Genomic DNA, 20078 nt, shown 5'->3' with positions numbered 1-20078 from the left:
GGAGGCGGGAGAGGTTACTGTGTAGAAAGATTGACAGGGGTGTCTGTGTGTGTGTGTGTGTGTGTGTGTGTGTGTGTGTGTGTATGTGTTGTAAGGAGTCTCCTGAGCCTGCAGGCTTAGCACGTTAGAGAGGTTTCCACTGGTCCCAGCCTACACATCTGAAGCCAATTACACCAACCCCCCCCCCCCCACACACACACACACACACACACACACACACACCACAACAACAGCTACTAGAAAACTACACACTGACTCACAAAAGGTACTGTTGAACTGACTCTGCAGCACGGAACAGACTCTGCTCTAATAAAGCGAACAGCCGTTACTCTCGGAGCGGTGAAACTGACTTCAAAGTTTATCTCCTGTCCCAATAAAAGCATTGATGGTACAGGCGGCGTGGATGTATGGTGGATGGTTTAGCACGGATAGTTGTGTTGATGAACACGAAAACAAGTCCCTTTCCCTAAAACATAATAAAAATAGCTGGAGCTGTTTGCCTTTGTAGGGAAAAAAATTACACAGTGACAGGAAAAGTCTTTCTTATTAAACTAATAACCTGCTATAAAAGCCATACTACATCACACACTAGTCTGAGTCAGTGGATGTTGGCCTCTGGGACAGAGCTCTGATAAATCCTCCCCTTCTGGTTGCTGTGTCCCCTGTTTAAATGATTTATCCATTGTAGTCTAGCCAACACTGAACACTCACTTGGTTTTAATTCTGTGCTATGCCAGGCATTTCTCTCTTGTAAACATGGTGTCCACAATAACATCCCCCCCTCCACTCTATTCTGAAGGGATACCTTCAACATGAATTGTGCGTACCACATGAAACCTAGCGTCCCTTTTCTGGGCATGTCAAAAGAGGTGAACATTTGGCAAAAATAGGCAAACATTTGGCTAAAATAAAATAAGTGAGAATTTGGCGGAAATAGGTGAACGCTCCACAAAAATATGCGAAATTGTAGAGAAAGACTTAAATACGTACCTACCTACATAGTGTACATACAGACTATGTACCTACCTACATACAGACTATTACGGTGCGTTTTAACAGCGGGCGATTCAGGATAGTATTTTCCGGAAGTGCATTATATGTCTATGAGAGCCGGCGACTACTGGCGATAGGGCGAAGTGGGCGGGGGGGCGATGAAAGATGGATTTTCTTTCTCTTTTGGACGATGTCGCCCGGTGATCGCCCGAGAGTCGCCCGCTGTTAAAACGTACTGTAAGTCTTCTGTTACACCTAACCTTTCAATGTGACCTGTTGCATTTGATCTTGCCAGGCCACATTAACTGTGAGGTATGTTTATGTATGCTCTCAAGTCAGATCTTGGCTGCAATGAGATCTGATGCAAGCCAGACCACCTGCTGAGGTTGCCTGGCTCGCATTGGATCTCAGTGGGGTGTGGACAACTACAGTCCTATATGTCGGGGGGGGGGGGGGGCTGTGTGTCAGCTGTGTGTCCTATGTCTGTCCACTTACCTACAGCTGTGTGTCCTATCTATGTCCTCCTACCTACAGATGTGTGGCCTATGTCTGTTCACCTACCTACAGATGTGTGGCCTATGTCTGTTCACCTACCTACAGATGTGTGTCCTATGCCTGTCTTGGGTTCCAGACTCAGACAGGCGATGGCAGACATACAGGTCACCTCTTTTCCTCCATAACGACAGTCTCTGTTGAAGATGTTGACCTTCTCAGGTTCAAAGGTGAGTCTGGTCTGAATACGCACCATGCCACGAGACCTGCACAACACACACACACACACACACACACACACACACACACACACACACACACACACACACACACACACACACACACACACACACACACACACACACACACACACACACACACAGACATTAGCATGAACTGTGTGTGTGTGTGTGTGTGTGTGTGTGTGTGTGTGTGTGTGTGTGTGTGTGTGTGTGTGTGTGTGTGTGTGTGTGTGTGTGTGTGTGTGTGTGTGCATGCGTGCGTGCGTGCGCGCGCGTGCGTGCGTGGGTGCGTGCGTGCGTGCGTGCGTGTGTGTGTGTGTATTTCCTCCTGTGTGTGTCTAACCAGATGATGACTGCAGCTCCCAGTGCTCCCACTGCCAGGTCAACCAGCCCGTCTTTGTTCACATCCAACACACCATGGACACTACGACCAAAGTACTGCAGACCCAACGACAGCGCTGACGCCGATATTCTCTGGACAGACAATCAGAGATGAATAATGATAATAATAATAATAGTTATATTAATAATAACATCACAGTACACAAATTAGCCACATGAACCCTAGTGTCCCTGTTCTGGGGGGGAAACTTGGCGAAAATAGCAGATCTACAAGCTCACAATGCATCGTGTGTGTTGTGAACTTGTAGATCGGCTGTTTTCGGCAATGAGATTTGATGTAGATGGTAAAAAGGAGGGGACCAAGTATAGACACCTGGGGGACTCCAGTCAACTTTGTATATAGCATTTAAATGGTTAGACAGACAGACAGACAGACAGACAGACAGACAGACAGACAGACAGACAGACAGACGGAAAAGACAGAATAAATAACACATTTTTGTGCAGTGTGAGCAAACCTTCTGTCTCCCGCTAGCTACGTTTCAAAGACTGAAAGAGGTTTTATTTGTCACTCCATTTCACAACTATGAGCGGTGAAATCTTGGCGTGGCGTGACGATCAACAACAAGATGGGTGATTGGGTGACTGGGTTATCAATATGGTACAGGTTCTCATATTCATTATGATTGTCACCTGCATGTATTGGCGCTGGATGGTGCGGTTCTTTCCGTAGAAGACGTAGATCGCTCCCTGGTGGTCATCCTCCAGCGGTGCTCCGACCACCACCTCCCTCAACCCATCTCCATTCATGTCAGGGAGCTCGGTCAAGGCCGAGCCCAGCCGGGAGTTCTGAGAGCGCTCTGACACCTCCAGGAATCCCTCAGCAACCAGCGGTCTCTGCAAAGACAGGCAGAGAAGGCAAGGCAAGGCCAGTTTATTTCAAACAAGGTAATGTGCTTTACACAAAACAGCATGCATATAATGCAAAATAAACACACTATAAGAGGACATTTGAATGCAAATAAGAAAAAATAAGTTTAAATAAAGCAGAAAGTTACAGTGCAGTCAGGTAGTGGCAAACAGAAAGGTCTTTAGCTTTGATTTGAAAGAACTGGAGTTGTAGCAAACCTCCAATTTTGGGGGGAGTTTGTTCCAGATACTGTATGTTGTGCATTGTGCATAAAGACTTAAAGGGATAATCAACTTCAAAACACTTCTGGGGTCATTTTAACATATACACTGGCTTTTGTGTGCACCCTACAAAGTTTTGAAGTTGCTTGATTCAATATTTAGATATTTGATATTCATTTTATCAGACATGATGTCCCCCTCCTATATAAACTCATTGAACTTCAAACTCCAATTTAACCATGCTAGACTCATTGAAAACACACGTCCCTGGTTCTGCTGACTGATATTATCCTTCTAAAGAAAAGAAAGAAAAAAGAAAGGAAAAAGTAATTGAAAAAACACGGCCCCCTCATGCCTTAGAAGGACAATATCAGTCACCAGAGCTATAGGATGTCTGTTTTCAATGAGTCTAATGTTTGAAATTCTATGGGTTTATATAGGATTCAATTCAATTCAAAGGGACTTGATTGGCATGAGAAAACATGAGTTTACATTGTCAAAGCATGAAGTGGAACAAAATAATCAAAACAATGTATGTATGTAAATGTAAATAAAGACAAGTGTCAACAGAGCTGTGTTATATTGCAACTTAGAGAAAACTATCTTACAAGCCATAAGAATTGTGCAGAATTAGTTATACATCCACATATATAGATATTTGATATAAATATCAAATTGAATCAAGCAACTTAAAAACTGCCTGGGGTGCACACAAAAGCCAGAGTAGACGTTAAAATGAACCCAGAAGGGTTTTAAAGTGAAATACCCCTTTAATGCTGCTTCTACACATTTAGTTCTGACTCTGGGTTCAGTAAGCATACCTAGACAACCTTTGAAGTTTGTGTATCACAAGGTCATAAATGCATGCATTTTGGCCCTAAACGGTTCTATGCTTTATAAACCAAAAACAGTATTTTGCATTTTGATATGATCCACTTTCTTGGTATTAGTAAGGACTGGAGCAGCAGCATTTGGAATGAACTGCAACAAGTAAGCTGACTTTGTATTTGTCGTTCTCGCACATGATTGGCTTTTAATACATCCCGGAAGTAAACCGCAAGCTGAAATATTGCAAACACTTTATGATTATTAGAAGTGGAGACACATGTGAAGGTGGAAAAGAAAGTAGAAGAACTTATATAGTTTTGCATGATTGATTTTTGTAGCAAGTTGGGAGAGCATTGGCCCACTCCTGTGGCCGTGAGTTGTACCTAAAGTTTACGGTTTTGAAAAGGGCCCCCTCTCTGATTGTGTAGCAAGATGTGGCTGTTGAAATTCAGGTCAGAGTCCATGACCGCATAGCCCAAGATTTGTGGCTTGGGTTGTGTTTTTTTTATTACCGCACAGATTTCTTTATAATTATTCCTTGGCTACAGAATATAAAATGAAGAAAATTCAGGCACATCCAATTGTTAATTTGTTCAATGCATTTACTGCTTGTACTGGACCATAGTACCCTGGTGATACGGTTATGAAGTTTTGCGTGTTTTCTGCATAATTATGGTAACATATTTTATTGTGTTCCATAATCTGAGCCAGAGGGAGCATGTAGATGTTGATCAAATGGAGCTTTGAATAGAAGAGAGAGAGAGAGGGGGGAGAGAGAGAGAGAGAGAGAGAGAGAGAGAGAGAGAGAGAGAGAGAGAGATTGAAACAGAATGAGAAAACAGTTGAAAGAAGAAAAAGTCTGAGTGATTGAAGACGAGATAGAAGGTAGGTCCTGTGTGGTGTGGTGTGACAGTGTGTGTGTGTGTGTGTGTGTGTGTGTGTGTGTGTGTGTGTGTGTGTGTGTGTGTGTGTGTGTGTGTGTGTGTGTGTGTGTGTGTGTGTGTGTGTGTGTGTGTGTGTGTGTGTGTGTGTGTGTGTGTGTGGGGACATGAACACATCGTTAAAATGTGTGTGTGTACCTTTGGTCTGACAGAGTAAATATAGACCCTCCCTCTCTCCCATCCCCCACTGAGGAACATGGGAGCTGAGACCAGCAGCACATCTGTCTGTCCATCAGCGTCAATGTCCACAGACAACAACTCACTGCCAAAATATGATCCAATCTGTGAGGAGAGGAGAGGAGAGGAGAGGAGAGGAGAGGAGAGGAGAGGAGAGGAGAGGAGAGGAGAGGAGAGGAGAGGAGAGGAGAGGAGAGGAGAGGAGAGGAGAGGAGAGGAGAGGAGAGGAGAGAGTTTCTTTGAATATATATTTTTTAATATATATTTTTTTAAATAGCAGATCTACAAGTTCATAGCGTGGCACAAAGTGACGTGCTATGAGCTTGTACATCTGCTATTTTTGAATAGCCAACCAATGTGCTATTATAGCTAAAATCTAAAATGACACTGATGGTTTCCCGGTTTTAAATGGGTTAATAGCGTTTAGTTTCATCGATCTACAAACCTGTTACAAATCACAAACGCACTCTGTCATTTCAAAATGACATCCACGACACAATGCAGTAAGTGTTCTCTGTGAATGCGTTGTGTCTGTCTTTCCCAGGACAGAAACCCTGTCCTTCTCTCTCTGCCATTTCTCCATCCAAGTTACTTTAGATGAACTGAGAAAAACTGAAAAAGGTTTTATGATCACTTGGAATTTGGAATATAATGAATGCGATAAACAGCAATGGTTGCAAAATGAAATAATGATATAGCAACTGTTCCAGTTACCATCTTGACTAGGTTATTCTATTTTTGTGGCTTTTGAAAAGAATACTTATATAATAAAATCATGCTTGCGTTTGTGTTACAATTGGATGGAATTATCCTCTCTCTCTCTCTTTTTTTTCTCCAGTGGTTGGCAGTTGTGTACTGTCGGCCTGTTGCCGGTGGCGACAGAAAATCAGTAATTGATTGGCCAGCTGAGGAGCACATGGCCAACTAGATCGTCACAGAAACGACCATGTGTCACACACGTGTGGACCGGACACACACACACACACACACACACACACACACACACACACACACACACACACACACACACACACACACACACACACACACACACACACACACACACACACACAATTTGACAGGTTGATAGATATGGTATTAATAACTATACCATGGCTATGACTTTAATGTCTCTATAAAGTTCTATATCATTGCAGCAGCTAAGAAAACCCATTAAAATACTATCACACTTGCGCAAGTTATATATTCGCCTCCCGTTTACTTCCATTCTATGTGAGCGATGGATGGGGCAGAGCTTCCATTGGTGAAGCTAATTTGCATTATGCGCCTCAGGTGGTGTTCAACTTTGAAACTTTTTTTAATTTAGCCTTGGAAGGTGTTGGCCACTCCCCTGCAATCGCTTATGTGTGACCACATGCTGCTAACTAATAGGTCAAGGTCAAATCCATAGCTAAATTGAAGGTGAACTTTGATCTCCGTACGGAGTCTCTGGGGGAAATCCTACCTTAAAGGGCTCAGGGATGACACGCAGAGCTGTAACCTATTCAATCCGGGAAAGCATCTGTGTCATTTTAGATTTTAGCTATATATAGCATTCAACATACGTTTTTCAAAAAACTGTTAGGATTTAGAAGGCATCAGATATGGGTTAAATGCTTTGGTGACTGGTGTCATGAAAAAGGTGTAGTTTTACATTTTCAAACAGTATCAAAGGTGTGGTTTAAATTCTAATTGTAAACGTTGCATAGCAACCAATTCGTATGTGTAGGCAATTGGGACTATTTTTGTAATAGTGTTGTACTAAGATTTTTATTGACATTTTTTTTAATTAGGATATGTCTATGGTTTTCATGTTGCCATATTTGGTAAAAAAAATCGAAAAACAATAACATGGTATATTATCCTTATATCACACCTAAGGGGCATTGCTCCGCCCAAAGTGTGTGTTTGTGTGCTCTGACCTGCTCTCCCAGCAGTGACTGGAGGATGGTGAGGTTGCCTTGGTTACTGAGGGTGAAGATGATGACCTTCCCTGTGTGGTTGAAACGAGGAGCCCCGCCCACATACAGCTGGCCCCGCCCACGTGTCATCAAACTGCTGAGGGAGTAACCTGCACACAGACAGACAGACAGACAGACAGACAGACAGACAGACAGACAGACAGGAAACAAGAGTTGTTACATTGGATCAGTAGTTCTCAACCTGTGGGTTGGGGCAAACAGGGGGGTTGTCCCACATGATTTTTGGGAGATCCCTAGATGACAGTGATGTCGCAATTTAAGGACCTTTAAGACCTTTTTAAGACCAAAAAAAAAGAAAGAAAGGAAGGAAAAAAAAGACCATTTACTATAAAAACTGGATTTAAAAAAAAATAGCCGATCTACAAGCGTTGCAGGTGTTGTGAGCTTGTAGACCTGAACACCCCCCCCCACTCACCAAGATAAGCTCCGTGGTTCTTCAGTTCCTCTGGGAATTCTGCTTGATATGAGGACCTAGGTGGGACCACCTTCCCCAGTTTGGTGTCCTTTAAAACGGCTCCGGTCCAATCGTACGCACCGACTGCCCCAACCAGGACCCCGTCCTAAACAAAAACAATAATAATAACAGCAATAATTCTCTTCATTTAAAAAAAAAGCAAACGTAGTGCATACAATGCAACTCCAGCACCAAAACAGAAACTAGTAGAAGCTTTTATTTTGAAGATATTTTGCTTTATTACACTGGACAGAGGACTGAAAGATTGATTCAAAATTGCACATTGTCAAAGTCCACAGCTGAGTGCTTAAGACCTCCATCTCAAGACCCAGCTGGTCTCACCCTGGGCAAGACCTGGGATGTTGGTTGTCTAGGAAGTTGACAACCGGAAATGGTTGAATTTGGCGGAAGTACCGCCCAAGGAAATGACGTTGATGCTTTACAAATCTGTTAACATTCTCCGTGAATGAAACAAGTGTTGTGATTGGTAAAAAAAATATCGTTTACGGGGGAAACGCGTACGACGGAAATCCTGTCCACTCAGGACTTTCTAGACACTCGCTGCTTTAGGTCGTGACCAGGCTCTTCTCTTCGCAGATGAGTGAGGCTGGGACCGAGGTTAAGCTGGTCTAGGATTAGATACCACCAGAACTTTCTCTCCTGTGTATCCCTCTCTGCTATGTCTCTCCTACACTGTCTCCCTGTCAGCTTTCCTTCTGTCTGTCTCTCCTACACTGTCTCCCTCTCAGCTTTCCTTCTGTCTGTCTCTCCTACACTGTCTCCCTCTCAGCTTTCCTTCTGTCTGTCTCTCCTACACTGTCTCCCTCTAAGCGTTATACCATTTCAGACTTTGCAACACACGAGGCCAGCTGAGGCTGACGTAGCCACAACAACTTTATCATCTAAAGACGGAGGTGATTAAAGCCTGACTCCAGAGTCTCTCTCAGTTGAAGGTGCTGACCCAATCCTTGGCAAATGTAGTTCCAGCAGTCTGTGTGGAGCTGCAACGTTTCTCTGGCCCCAGCCAAGCTCTCCGGCTGGGGGACACATGGACGGCTGTCCCGTCCAGCACAGCACACTGCCTGGGAATTAAATCTGCAATTAAATCTAGCATTTGGGGAAAAATAAAGCCTTGCACTTCAGTTTGGACTGATGTCCAGGACACTGGCAACAGTGGGAATATTCACCCTATTTTACAACTTTCTTTTCACAACACATCTTTTTCATACGAAGCCACCCAGAGCATGGTGCTGTCACTGCCAGGGTTAGGGGCTCAGAAAATCCCGAGTGTTTATTTAACTCCAGCGCTTAACATATTAACAATTGATTAATTAACACTCAAGAGTTTAGATGTTGAGCTTTCATAATCTTTTATTCTTTCAATCTTTTCATTTCATTCAAGAGCCATAATAAGAGAAGAAGCCAACAGCTAGTAAAAAACAATACATCACTTTCTGGGCCATTAAACAGTGAATATTACCAAAGTTATTTGTTTCTCCCCCAAAAAATAAAATAACAAAATCTGTAAAGACATATAAGTCCTTAGTTACATAATAGTTCTGAGGAAGGATTTATGTGTACTTCTGAGGTACTGAGTAATAAATATGTGTAGTCTGTTTTTGTAATAGTGAGGCTGTGACAGAGGTGAGGTATGCAGAGAGAGAGAGACATTAAGTCACATCAGCCAACAGACAACAGGAGCTGCTAATACTGTATACCTGGAATAATAGTCAATAATACTCTGTGTGTGTGTGTGTGTGTGTGTGTGTGTGTGTGTGTGTGTGTGTGTGTGTGTGTGTGTGTGTGTGTGTGTGTGTGTGTGTGTGTGTGTGTGTGTGTGTGTGTGTGTGTGTGTGTGCGCGCGTGTCCATATAAATGTGTATGAGTTCCAGTGGTGTAAAGTAACTAAGTACATGTACTGTAGTATTGTACTACAATTTTGAGGTATTTTTTTTACTTACATCAGTATTTACAATTTTCGATACTTTTACTTCTACCCCACTACATCTCAGAGGAAAATATTGTACTTTTACTCCACTACAATTATTTGAAAACTTTAGTTACTAGTTACTTTGTAGATTTTGATTATTATTAAAAAAACACTGACCACTTCAGCCGTATATAGCCTACTGTATATTTCGGCCATTTGAAAATAGCAGATCTAGAAGTTCACATTGCGTCGCGATGTGAGGCATTGTGAGCTTGTAGATCGGCTATTTTAAAACTTGAACTTGTGAAATGGGACATCCTGCACAATTAATACTTTTACTTTTGGTACTTTTGATGCCGATACTATTGTACTTTTACTCAAGTACATTTTGAATACAGGACTTCTACTTGTAACGGAGTATATCTACATTGCAGTGTATTGGTACTTTTACTTAAGTAAAATGTGAGTACCTCTTCCATCACTGGTGAGTTCAATTGGCAGTGAATTTCTCTGCTGAACCATCTGCTCTCTGTTAGAAAAAAATACTTTCCACAACGCCGTCGTTCTCTCCTTCTCCAGTTACTCTCCCAACACACACACACACACACACACACACACACACACACACACACACACACACACACACACACACACACACACACACACACACACACACACACACTGCACACACACACACACACACACACACACACACACACACACACACACACACACACACACACACACACACACACACACACACACACACACACACACACACACACACACAACCTCGCTCACTCTAACATTCCTGGAACACTGTGATCATGTCAGGTATGAATCTGTTTTTTCCTGATGAATAGAAATAATATTTCAAGAATCTGTTCCACTCCAGCCTCCAGTCTCCTCCATTCACACTCCATTCATGCTGTTTGTTAGAATCAGTCACCTTTTTACTCCATTAAACGTATTTGACATCTTTAGTTACTAGTTATTGTTACAAAACACACATTAACCACTCTTAAGCCCTATTTCAAACTTTCTAACTTTGACTTGTAACAGAGTATATTTATATTGTGGTATTGCTACTTTACTTTACTTCCACCACCAGACATTTCAACCAACGCAGTTGTCAGTTTTTCACGCCCCCCACATTGTGTAAGTAGCAATGTATTTGCTCCCATCTGCACGCCCATTGGTTTTAAAATGAGTCAAGTGCATTGTTGGTGTATTGCTATCTAATTAGAGGGAGCAGGAAGCAATTGTGCTTGTCCAAGCACAGCAGGGCACATTATTCAGATAGTAAGATGTGTCTACGTAGGCATGTTCACAATGCGTGTACAGTACACTCTGCTTGCAACCTACAGTAAATCCGTCCGAATTTACAGGGCATCACGTTCAACACAATCTGGGAACCCATCGCCAACTGAAAATGAAAAACAGCGCCCTCTGCTGTTTGTTCTATGTCTGTTGGCTCTGGGAGGACGAAAACGTAGAGCCAGAGCGCAAGGAAACCGGTGTTTTGTGTATGCCTTCAGCGCATCACTTCCGGTTGGTGCGACTATGTTTTCATTCCCACTAACAATATTTCTACACGGAACACTAACACCACTTCTCCCAGAGAACATGGATCGTTTTGGTTATAAGTCCACTTGTTTCTATGATGAAAGAGTAAGTTAAAATGTGAATATCTTTCCGTGGTTTTGTCTGCTCCGCGGACGCTATTGTTAAATTAGTTTCGGTTTATTTCGAGGGGGGAAAGATCGACGGACACGTGAATCCCGCCCACTACATTTGATTGGGTAAAGCGCGGCCCGCTTCCTGATCTGAAGGCACGCCCATGCGCACATGTTATGACGAACCTCACCGACAGATTCCAACGCAGTGCAGAATCTGTTCTTGAGAGATTACGTTCAACACATCACTCATGTTCAACATGCTGACGGAAATGTTGAGAGACTCATCATTGATGTTAAAATGAAAAACAATAAAATATCTAGTGTCTTTAAGCACCACGGAGGTAAGCGGCGAGGAGAGAGAAAGAGGGAGAGAGAGAAAATATACTCAAGGAAGTCTCATCTTGGAAGAATTTCCTGGAGCTATACACTTCTGGTTTTCTTTTTCTTTCTCCCAAGGTACAGCAGAAACAAGTCATCAGTAGCCTATCCATTTCGGGAGAGCTGGCTCTCCTGACATGCTTTTATAGGTCGCTTAAATGAAGAACTAAAACATTGAACATTTCTTTTTTTCCTTTTTAACAACTATAGAGCATATTATGTCCCACAAAATTATAAAGTTACAAATGATAAAAATCACCCTTGCATAAATGTATAGACTCAGGGGGGACAATGAGTTTCATCCTGGCATTTGCCAAGGCACCAAGGCAGAACTGCCAGTCAAAGCGAAGACTAACCAATCACAGCGCGTCCTCGCCGGACATGCTTGCAGAGACTCTTGGGTAAAGAAGTCAAAGACGTTGGCTGCCATGTTATTTGTGTCCAAAGTGGTCACTGATACCCCAAACTAGAGCTGCTTTAAGTTGATATGTCAAGATATCGCAGGTCTCCTCATTACATCGCTTTCAGCCATTCTGGTGATGCCAGAAGACGCGGACACACATGCACAGCAAGAGCAGACCCCTTTTCTCAGAAGAAAACATTTTAGGCTTCTCCTCCAACTTGCCGAATCCATCATTTAAAAAGCAATGTGCAAGGTACAGGCGCACCTGTGCTCTTAAAGACAATGGGCCATGATACTGATTGGTTTAATTCATGTTACAGACAAAACACTGCCAAGATTAATTAAGAGACTAATCTGATGACCCCTATACTGTCATCTGGGGTTGCTGTGTCTCCCTGGTTCCTTTGCAGGTGGCTTGTTCTAACATAATAATAACCTGGAACACCTGATGAACCTGGGATACCCCAGCTCTACAAGACTTGCTGCTGCACTCTAATCTCTCTCTGCTTCTTCTCACAGGCATGTTTGGTTTGCTGTATGGCTACACTTCACCACTTGTACACATATTTCACACCACTGACGACACTGACTTTCACTCTCCATAATATGTTTATATTTGGGTCTATCCATTAATTTGGTTTGGTTTGGTTTAATTTGAGTTAATACCAGCATTTGTTATTAGACTTCAACCTTTGAGTGTCTCTGATTTGTTGTGGCCAAACAGCCAGGTCATAACACTAAATACAACCCCTTTGCGTCGTGTACCTTATTTTGCGCCCAGATAATGCACCATGCTAGTGGTAGTAGTATTCATAATAGTGGTAGTGATAGTGGTAGCAGAAGTGGTAGTGGTAGTAGTAGTACACTTTTTACCATTTATTTTACCATTACCATCGTTATCATTAAAAAAAAATTGATTAGTATTTTATTGGATTTTTGACTCTTTTGTTTTTACAATACAACAGCCCAAAGGGCTGACACAGAACAACACAAAATAACAAATAAACAATCATGTTTTCTTGACTTTTTATGCCATGTAGCACTTTGAGATTTGTGTCAAATATAAAGTGTGTTATAAATAAAATTTATTATTATTATTATTATTAGTAGTAGTAGCAGCAGTAGTAGTAGACTTCCCCCTCCCTCTCTTCCTCTGGGCCTGTTGTCATGATCATCATCCTGACATTTACTCATTTTTACATTTACATTTGACCACCCCCTTCACTCATCCACACATGGCTTCATACCACTGATATCACATACTTACACACTCCATAGTTATGTACTATGTTGTTACATACAAGAGTCGTGTGTAATAATGGAACGTAACTGTTTTGATTCTAAAAAACCCAAGTCACGGTTGTTAAAACTGTATATTCCCAGCAGTATCGCTGAATAACTGGCCCTGGTGATTCACATTGTGGCGAGATGATTATTTGATTAAAATCTATCAACTTTATAAGTGAATTAAAAGATGTATTAAAGGTCTCACCTGGACGATATGAGAGGAGAAGCCAGCCTGAGCCATCTGGAGGTTAAATCCTTGACCTTGACTCTTTGTTCCTTTAACCAATAAACACTATTGTCAGTCACACATAATGGATGTATGTGTGTCAGTATTATTGACTGACTTATTAACTGATATAATAACAAACTTATTAACAGATAACATGACTTTTTGTATGTGTATATGTGTGTGAATGTTTGGATGGATGTTATGTTGTGGGGGCATAGGATTACTGTAGTGTGTATACATATTTATTTATATAGTAGAGAATGCATATATTTTATTCAAGGAGAGGGATTACTGTAGTGTGTATACTGTATGTGTTTGTATATACATTTATTATTTGTATTTTATGAAGCACATGTGAGTTCATCTTAATTATGCAAACCCTAACCCTAAGAGGTCAGAAGTTATGTTAGAACCTTCCAGACTGAAGATCCTCTCTCCCAAAGCGTCTACGATATCTTTCAGAGCCGACTCGTCCGTCACGTTGAAGAAATGGTCCTCGTCAGGGTCGCTAGCGATGAATTTAATCTCCTTCAGGAAGGCCTCTGGGTTGATCCCACGGCGATTATAGTAACCCAACACCTACAGTAGTGACAACACAGCAACACAAGTCAACAACACCTAGAGACAAACTACAACACAAAGTCAACAACGCCACCAACAACACAACACCACTTGGAGACAACACAATTCAATGATGATGGTGTACAAATCTGATCTGTAACTAGATTTGGTGATTAGACTGGTTTTGAATATCGTCTCTGTCGGGTGGAAACCGATGTCAAAAACTGTTACTTTTCAGGATTCAAATTCAAAAATAGCAAAAAGCTCAAAACACGTCGCTTCGCGCCGCGTTTTGAGCTTGTAGATCTGCTACTTTTGATGCTTTTGTGTGACGCCGTAGTATGATCAAGTAGGGCGTTAATTCTTGAAAAAACACACAAACTTAAAATAAGGAGATAAGAGATTTCTGCCCGACAGCAACGATATGGTTGTTGTTTGTGGGTCAGAACCAGAATCAGTTTTTATTGTCACATCCATAATACACACTCAGCATGCATGCGAGTGAAATGCCGTTCTCAATAAATCATGATGCTTGTCTGGATGGGAGGTTGTTTTCTGTGGGTCTGGATGTCTGGTTGTTTTCTGTGGGTCTGGATGTGTGGTTATGGATGTGTAGACGTTTAGACTCACAGCGATGGCGTACATGGTGATGTTGTCTTTCTCGCTGTCGCCCACAGCCTGCACCAGATCCTGGCTGTCATGTGACTCTCCATCTGTGATCACGATCATTACTTTTTTCGCGCCTCGACGGCCCCCGCGCTCAAACGCCTCCTCACTGAGCAGGGAGAGAGGAGAGGAGATGAGGTGAAGTGAGGTGAGAGGAGGTGAGATGAGGTAAGATAAGATGAGACGAGACGAAACAAAAATAAAAGATCTAATATATGAAGCTTTTTTCCCTCTACACCAAATCTGTTCACCGTTGTGAGTTTGTAGATCGGCTATTTTCACTGAATGTTTTCACTGTGAAAATTTAGCAACCACATTAGGGATGTGGGAACAAACAGCATGCAAGTTATCAAAAAATCATGCACAATGCGGACTGCAGAGACATTTGTTAATGTTATCCTAAATAGCTGTTACGGTAATACAGTACCATTTGACTGAGTATTGTTGTACTCAGCTGGTACTTGTTTCTACTACAAGTAGGTTGTTTCTACAGAGCTTCTCCAACTTGCTGGAGTAGTAAGGTATGATGCACATATCGGCTCTATTCTGTGCCAGTTTTCCCAGCCGCAACGCTACCCTTAACCTGTTAAATACTGATAATGGAGCTGCGCCGCCCCAATAGGTTATTCTAGCACCTGCTCTACCCGTCACCATTATGCCGACGCCGTTATTTGCGCGTGGAGGTGTGCCCGTGGGCGTGTTGTTGCTATATCCCCCACATTGCAATTCTACAGACACACATGGGTACGGGTTTCGGGGGGGGATAGTGGAATCTAATACCACCCGCCGGTTTCTAAAATCACCTGCCAAGTGCACACAGACTCTACAATGGCTTTGTGCGTTGGACCATGAGCCGTGTTGCCAGCCTTGGCAAGAAATAAGCAACCGCAGGTCTATGAAAACAAAAAGAAGCAACTAGCCACATGAGCATTTCAAACTACTAACTAGAGCTTTCATATCCCCTAAATATTTCAGCCCGGCTCGACTAATAATTGACAAATTAGGCCCAGCCCAGCCCGTCAGTCATTTTTCTAAAGAAGCCTTATTTCTCATTAAATCTTGGTAATTCGTTAATTCTTCCAGCAGTCTATATTTTATTTAAAAAACAGCTTGGAGCAAATAGGGCTATATAAATATATACACTGCCCCATAACCATTTTAAAAATGATTATGGTTATTCTATGAAATATATGTTTCATAGAATAACCGTAATCATTTTTGTGATGGAGAAATCACATCCAATGTTACCTTCTAGGCTACTGCCCGCTGTGCTCTCATTTGAAGAAATAATCCAACATTTACTTTGAGGTGAAAAAGACATGAAGAAAGCTCAATAGTCTGAAGATGTCATGTTATGGTTTAAACTTTAAAGGGTGCTCGATCTGCAGCTGCGTCATGACTTGATTTTACTTTTGCGTTGCGCTGCCCTGTTGATTAATTATTTGGCATCAGCTGTGTAAGAATATATAACTATTTTAAATGGCTTTCATATACTCTTGGGGATCTGACTAATATGACAAGTTGCTTATTGTGAACACAATAGCCTACGCTACAAATTAATTAATATGTGAATTTATTTGGATGTAAAAAAAACGTAGACCCGGCTCAGCCGGTGCCGACGGGCCGGGTCGGGTCCCGTTGGGTTTGGACTAAAATCTTAAGCACTTACATTTTTTATAAGATGATAGGATCATCTAGTGTGATTTTCATTTTGGCTGCTGTCTCGTTAAACCCATGCTGCGGGTGAATATTATATTATAGCCTATATTATATATATTAGCCTATATTATTATTATATTCCCCGCGTAAACGCTACGTTCATGACCCCCCAAAATAACCATATTTGAACTGGGGACCCCCCCATTTTGTTTGAATCGGTTCCACAGATAAATATTGTGAAAATAGCAGATCTACAAGCTCGCCAGGCGTTGGGTGCTCCATTGTGGTCTCGTCCCACAGGTTGAGAACCACTGCATTAAAAGCTCCAAGCAAGTTACATGTCTAGTATGTTGTTGACCACGTAATGTAATGTTTTTGGTTTGGCTTCTCCGTGGCGCGCGCGCCTCATTGCATGCTGTCCAAAATAACAGATCTGTAAGCTGTCGACAGACATGACGCAGCGCCGTTGATAGCTTGTATGTCTGTTATTTTGGGTAGGTAGGCGACGCACATACGCATCGCAGCAATGTGTCTGGGTTTGAGAGGCTTTGATTGATGTAAACTTAAAGTTTAGCTCTGTTCGGGATTACTGAACAAAGGTGGATGATGAAAGATAACGGGGACAATATGGATGTAAGTTAACTTTAACTGCGTCACTTCAGAGGAAACTATGGAGCTACTACAGAGATGTTTACACACCCCTGGAATCCATTAGAATGGTGGAAATAGAACAATACAGCCAACGTGAGTACATAGGCTATAGACATTTCCTAAAACTGTCCAATTTATTATACCCATGTGCTACTGTTTGTCTGTGTACCACGTAGGAGCGTTGTCGCAACATGATGTAATTAATTATTTGGGAGCAGCCGGTGTGTACCAATAGTATAAATATTTTAAATGGCTTTCATATACTATTCCGGATCTAACTAATATGACAAGCTTATTGTGAACACAATAGGCTACAAATTAATATATTATATATTAATATTAGTATTTGGATAGAAAAAAAGAAAAAGAAGGAAAACAAGCCCAATGCGGCTTATAATAATCAGACCAGGCAACAGTGCAGAGACTGCAGACAGGGAGATAGGCTAGAGCATATATTGGATCGGGGATGACGGATAGCGCAGTCTTCTCTTAAAGGCAATGGCTTCTGGCACGGTGATTGGTTTTATCATTGTAACGCCCAAACCACACCTATGCATAATGTAAGGGGTAGCTCAGGTGTTTGGCGGGTGAGAGGGGTGCCACAGAATACCGAATTTTGCGGGGAAACGCCTCTTGCCTAGTCCGAAATCCGTAATTAGTGGTTTGTTCAAATTTCACCCTGAATAGAGCCCATAGTCCCAATAGAGTATCTATTTAAAGAGTGCATTGTCTCAGAATAGGAATAAATACAACTTTTTAATCATTGCAACATGGCGTATAAGCGAGATCATCTACTGAGCACCACATGGTTATGAAGAAGTAATGCATGACGTGGAGGCTATTAGACTTATCTTTTTTATTATAATTGCACGGTTCATCACTGATTAACTCTTACATATTAAAGTATTGAACTCCAATATGAGGAATGACTTATAATACCTTTTTGGGTCAGGTGTGATAAGTATAATGCCATAAACAAAGATTGTACAGTCTTCAATGTAACTGCAATGGCCCAATTCAATTCCAGGGACCTGTACGTGTTCCATGACATCCAGTGTCCATAGTACCTTTCTAAATAATTCAAAGAAAAAACATTATTATCTGTGATCAATAAACAGATTTAATAGATGTTGTTGTACCGAGCCACATTGATGCCCAGCGCGGTGCGGGTCTCCTCTCCACCTCTCTGGTGGATGTTGCGCGCTGCATCCACCACGTCCTCTACGGTCTGGTAATCCTTCAGGTTGAACTCATGCACCACCCTGGAGCCGTACTGCACCACCCCCACCTAGCAACAACAACAACACAGTCAGATCTTCAGTGTTAAAGCTGCAACCCGTAAGATTCAAACCCAGGTCTCCTGCGGGAGAGACCAGACTTCTACCCCTCCTCATAAGAAGGAATCCCTGCTTGGCCAGGGGGAGATATTGCTCTTATGAGCTTCGGGCAGTACTACTTGACTACTTGATTTCCCCAGTTGATTACTTACACGAAGACAATGATTTATCGTATTACAAGTTTTCTGAAATTGTATATTTAACCCATTGAGACCTGGAACGCATCTGTGTCACTTTTAGATTTCTTTAGGCTATTCAAAAATAGCAGATATACAAGCTCATAGCGCGGCACCGAGTGCCGCGCTATGAGCTTGTAGATCTGCTATTTTTGAAAAATCGTGAAAAAAAAAATATTTTTTATTTTTTTCAAAAAACTGTTAGGATTTTGATTTTTTTTAAGATTTTGATTTTTTTTAAAGAATCGCCTCAGGTCTTAAAGGGTTAAATATGCAAATTAGGCTTTAGGAAAATATGCCAGAATTTGCATAACTTTCCAGAATCAACATTGGAACATTGGACAAAGCCAGAGTCAACATTCTTATTTCATTTTGTTAAGATGTTGGAGTCAAAGGTTTTTAACGAGGGAATATTCAATATCTGGCTGAATTTTGGGGCTCTGGCTCATGGACTAAATGCCTAATTTGCATATTTAAATATACAATTTCAGAAAACTTGTAATACGATAAATCATTGTCTTCATGTAAGTAATCAACTGGGGAAATTTCCTTATGATAACTATTTTTAAAATGTCATTTTTTTCACCTGTCATGTACGTATGGGGAAAATAACAAAATGTGTGATAAATGTGAAAAGGCTGCTCCTGTGGAAAGGTTATCATATATTGATTTACTTATATTGACCCTATGAACAATTTAATATAGGTATGGTTTTGCCCACTCTTTCGATAATCTTTGCTCAATTTTGGGGCTCTGGCTCATGGACTACAGGGTCTAAATGGAATTTAGACCACTGCAGATGTGACAACATACCACTAATAGCCAGTAGGCCTACACAGTGAAATGTGCTAGTTCGTTTTATAATGTTAACATACTCTCATATCATACAGATTGGTTGAAATAATGTTTTTTTTTCTTTTTTACTTTGTCTTTATTTTCCAGACAAGAACAAAAGGTTGAAATAATGTTTTATTGTTGTTTCATTGTTTGCAGCTTTATTTGAACTCAGAGAGTAATAGTATACAAATGTAATGCATTAGAGCCCATGTGGTATGTGCCCTAACCACTATCGGGTCACCCCGCAACTGGCTTTTTTTAAGAGACGTAAAAGCTGCAAAACTAATGAGTGTGGTAATTGCTGACCTATTTTATGTAGTAGAACAAAACATTAAAATCTATTAAGCCTGTGTTAACTACATACTTTATTCCAGGCATCTAACCAAAAACCTAGCCACTCCGTAACCTGCTGGCTTCCCACCCGTGAACACTGATAATTGTGTTTGTTGTGTCCACTGCCAGGAATAGAGCCCAGGCCTCTGTGGGAGGTGGTGGTGGGCAAGTGTTTTTATGGTGTTATGTGTGAACGCACCTGAGTCTGTCCAGGTCCAATGTAGAACTTGTTCAGAATGTTGATGAGGAAGTGTTGGACCTCGTACCAGGGGTAGATGGAGTTGGAACCATCCAGAACAATGACAATGTCCATGAATGTCTCACATCCTGCACACAACGGAACAACATAGCACACTAAAATAACCAGTAC

At 41.6% G+C, this 20078-nt stretch overlaps 1 protein-coding gene across 1 annotated transcript in view; it reads right to left on the bottom strand.

The window, feature by feature from the left end:
* LOC308091891 (integrin alpha-11-like) overlaps positions 1-20078 on the bottom strand; it is a 53578-nt gene that overhangs the window by 12961 nt on the left and 20539 nt on the right. Inside the window, exons 6-16 of the mRNA XM_080437636.1 lie at positions 19908-20035; positions 18165-18313; positions 14680-14824; positions 13902-14067; positions 13465-13535; positions 7544-7688; positions 7069-7217; positions 5108-5251; positions 2763-2966; positions 2071-2201; positions 1588-1751 (exon numbers count right to left, since the gene is read on the bottom strand). Of these exons, the coding sequence (XP_080293762.1) occupies positions 1588-1751; positions 2071-2201; positions 2763-2966; positions 5108-5251; positions 7069-7217; positions 7544-7688; positions 13465-13535; positions 13902-14067; positions 14680-14824; positions 18165-18313; positions 19908-20035 (1596 nt within the window). The remainder of the gene's footprint in view (positions 1-1587; positions 1752-2070; positions 2202-2762; positions 2967-5107; positions 5252-7068; positions 7218-7543; positions 7689-13464; positions 13536-13901; positions 14068-14679; positions 14825-18164; positions 18314-19907; positions 20036-20078) is intronic.

Source organism: Gymnoscopelus braueri (genome assembly GCF_963280865.1).
Source record: "Gymnoscopelus braueri genome assembly, chromosome: 9".
NCBI classification, from domain to species: domain Eukaryota; kingdom Metazoa; phylum Chordata; class Actinopteri; order Myctophiformes; family Myctophidae; genus Gymnoscopelus; species Gymnoscopelus braueri.
The sequence above is the reverse complement of the archived record's forward strand: the minus strand, read 5'-3'. Positions and strand labels throughout refer to the sequence as shown.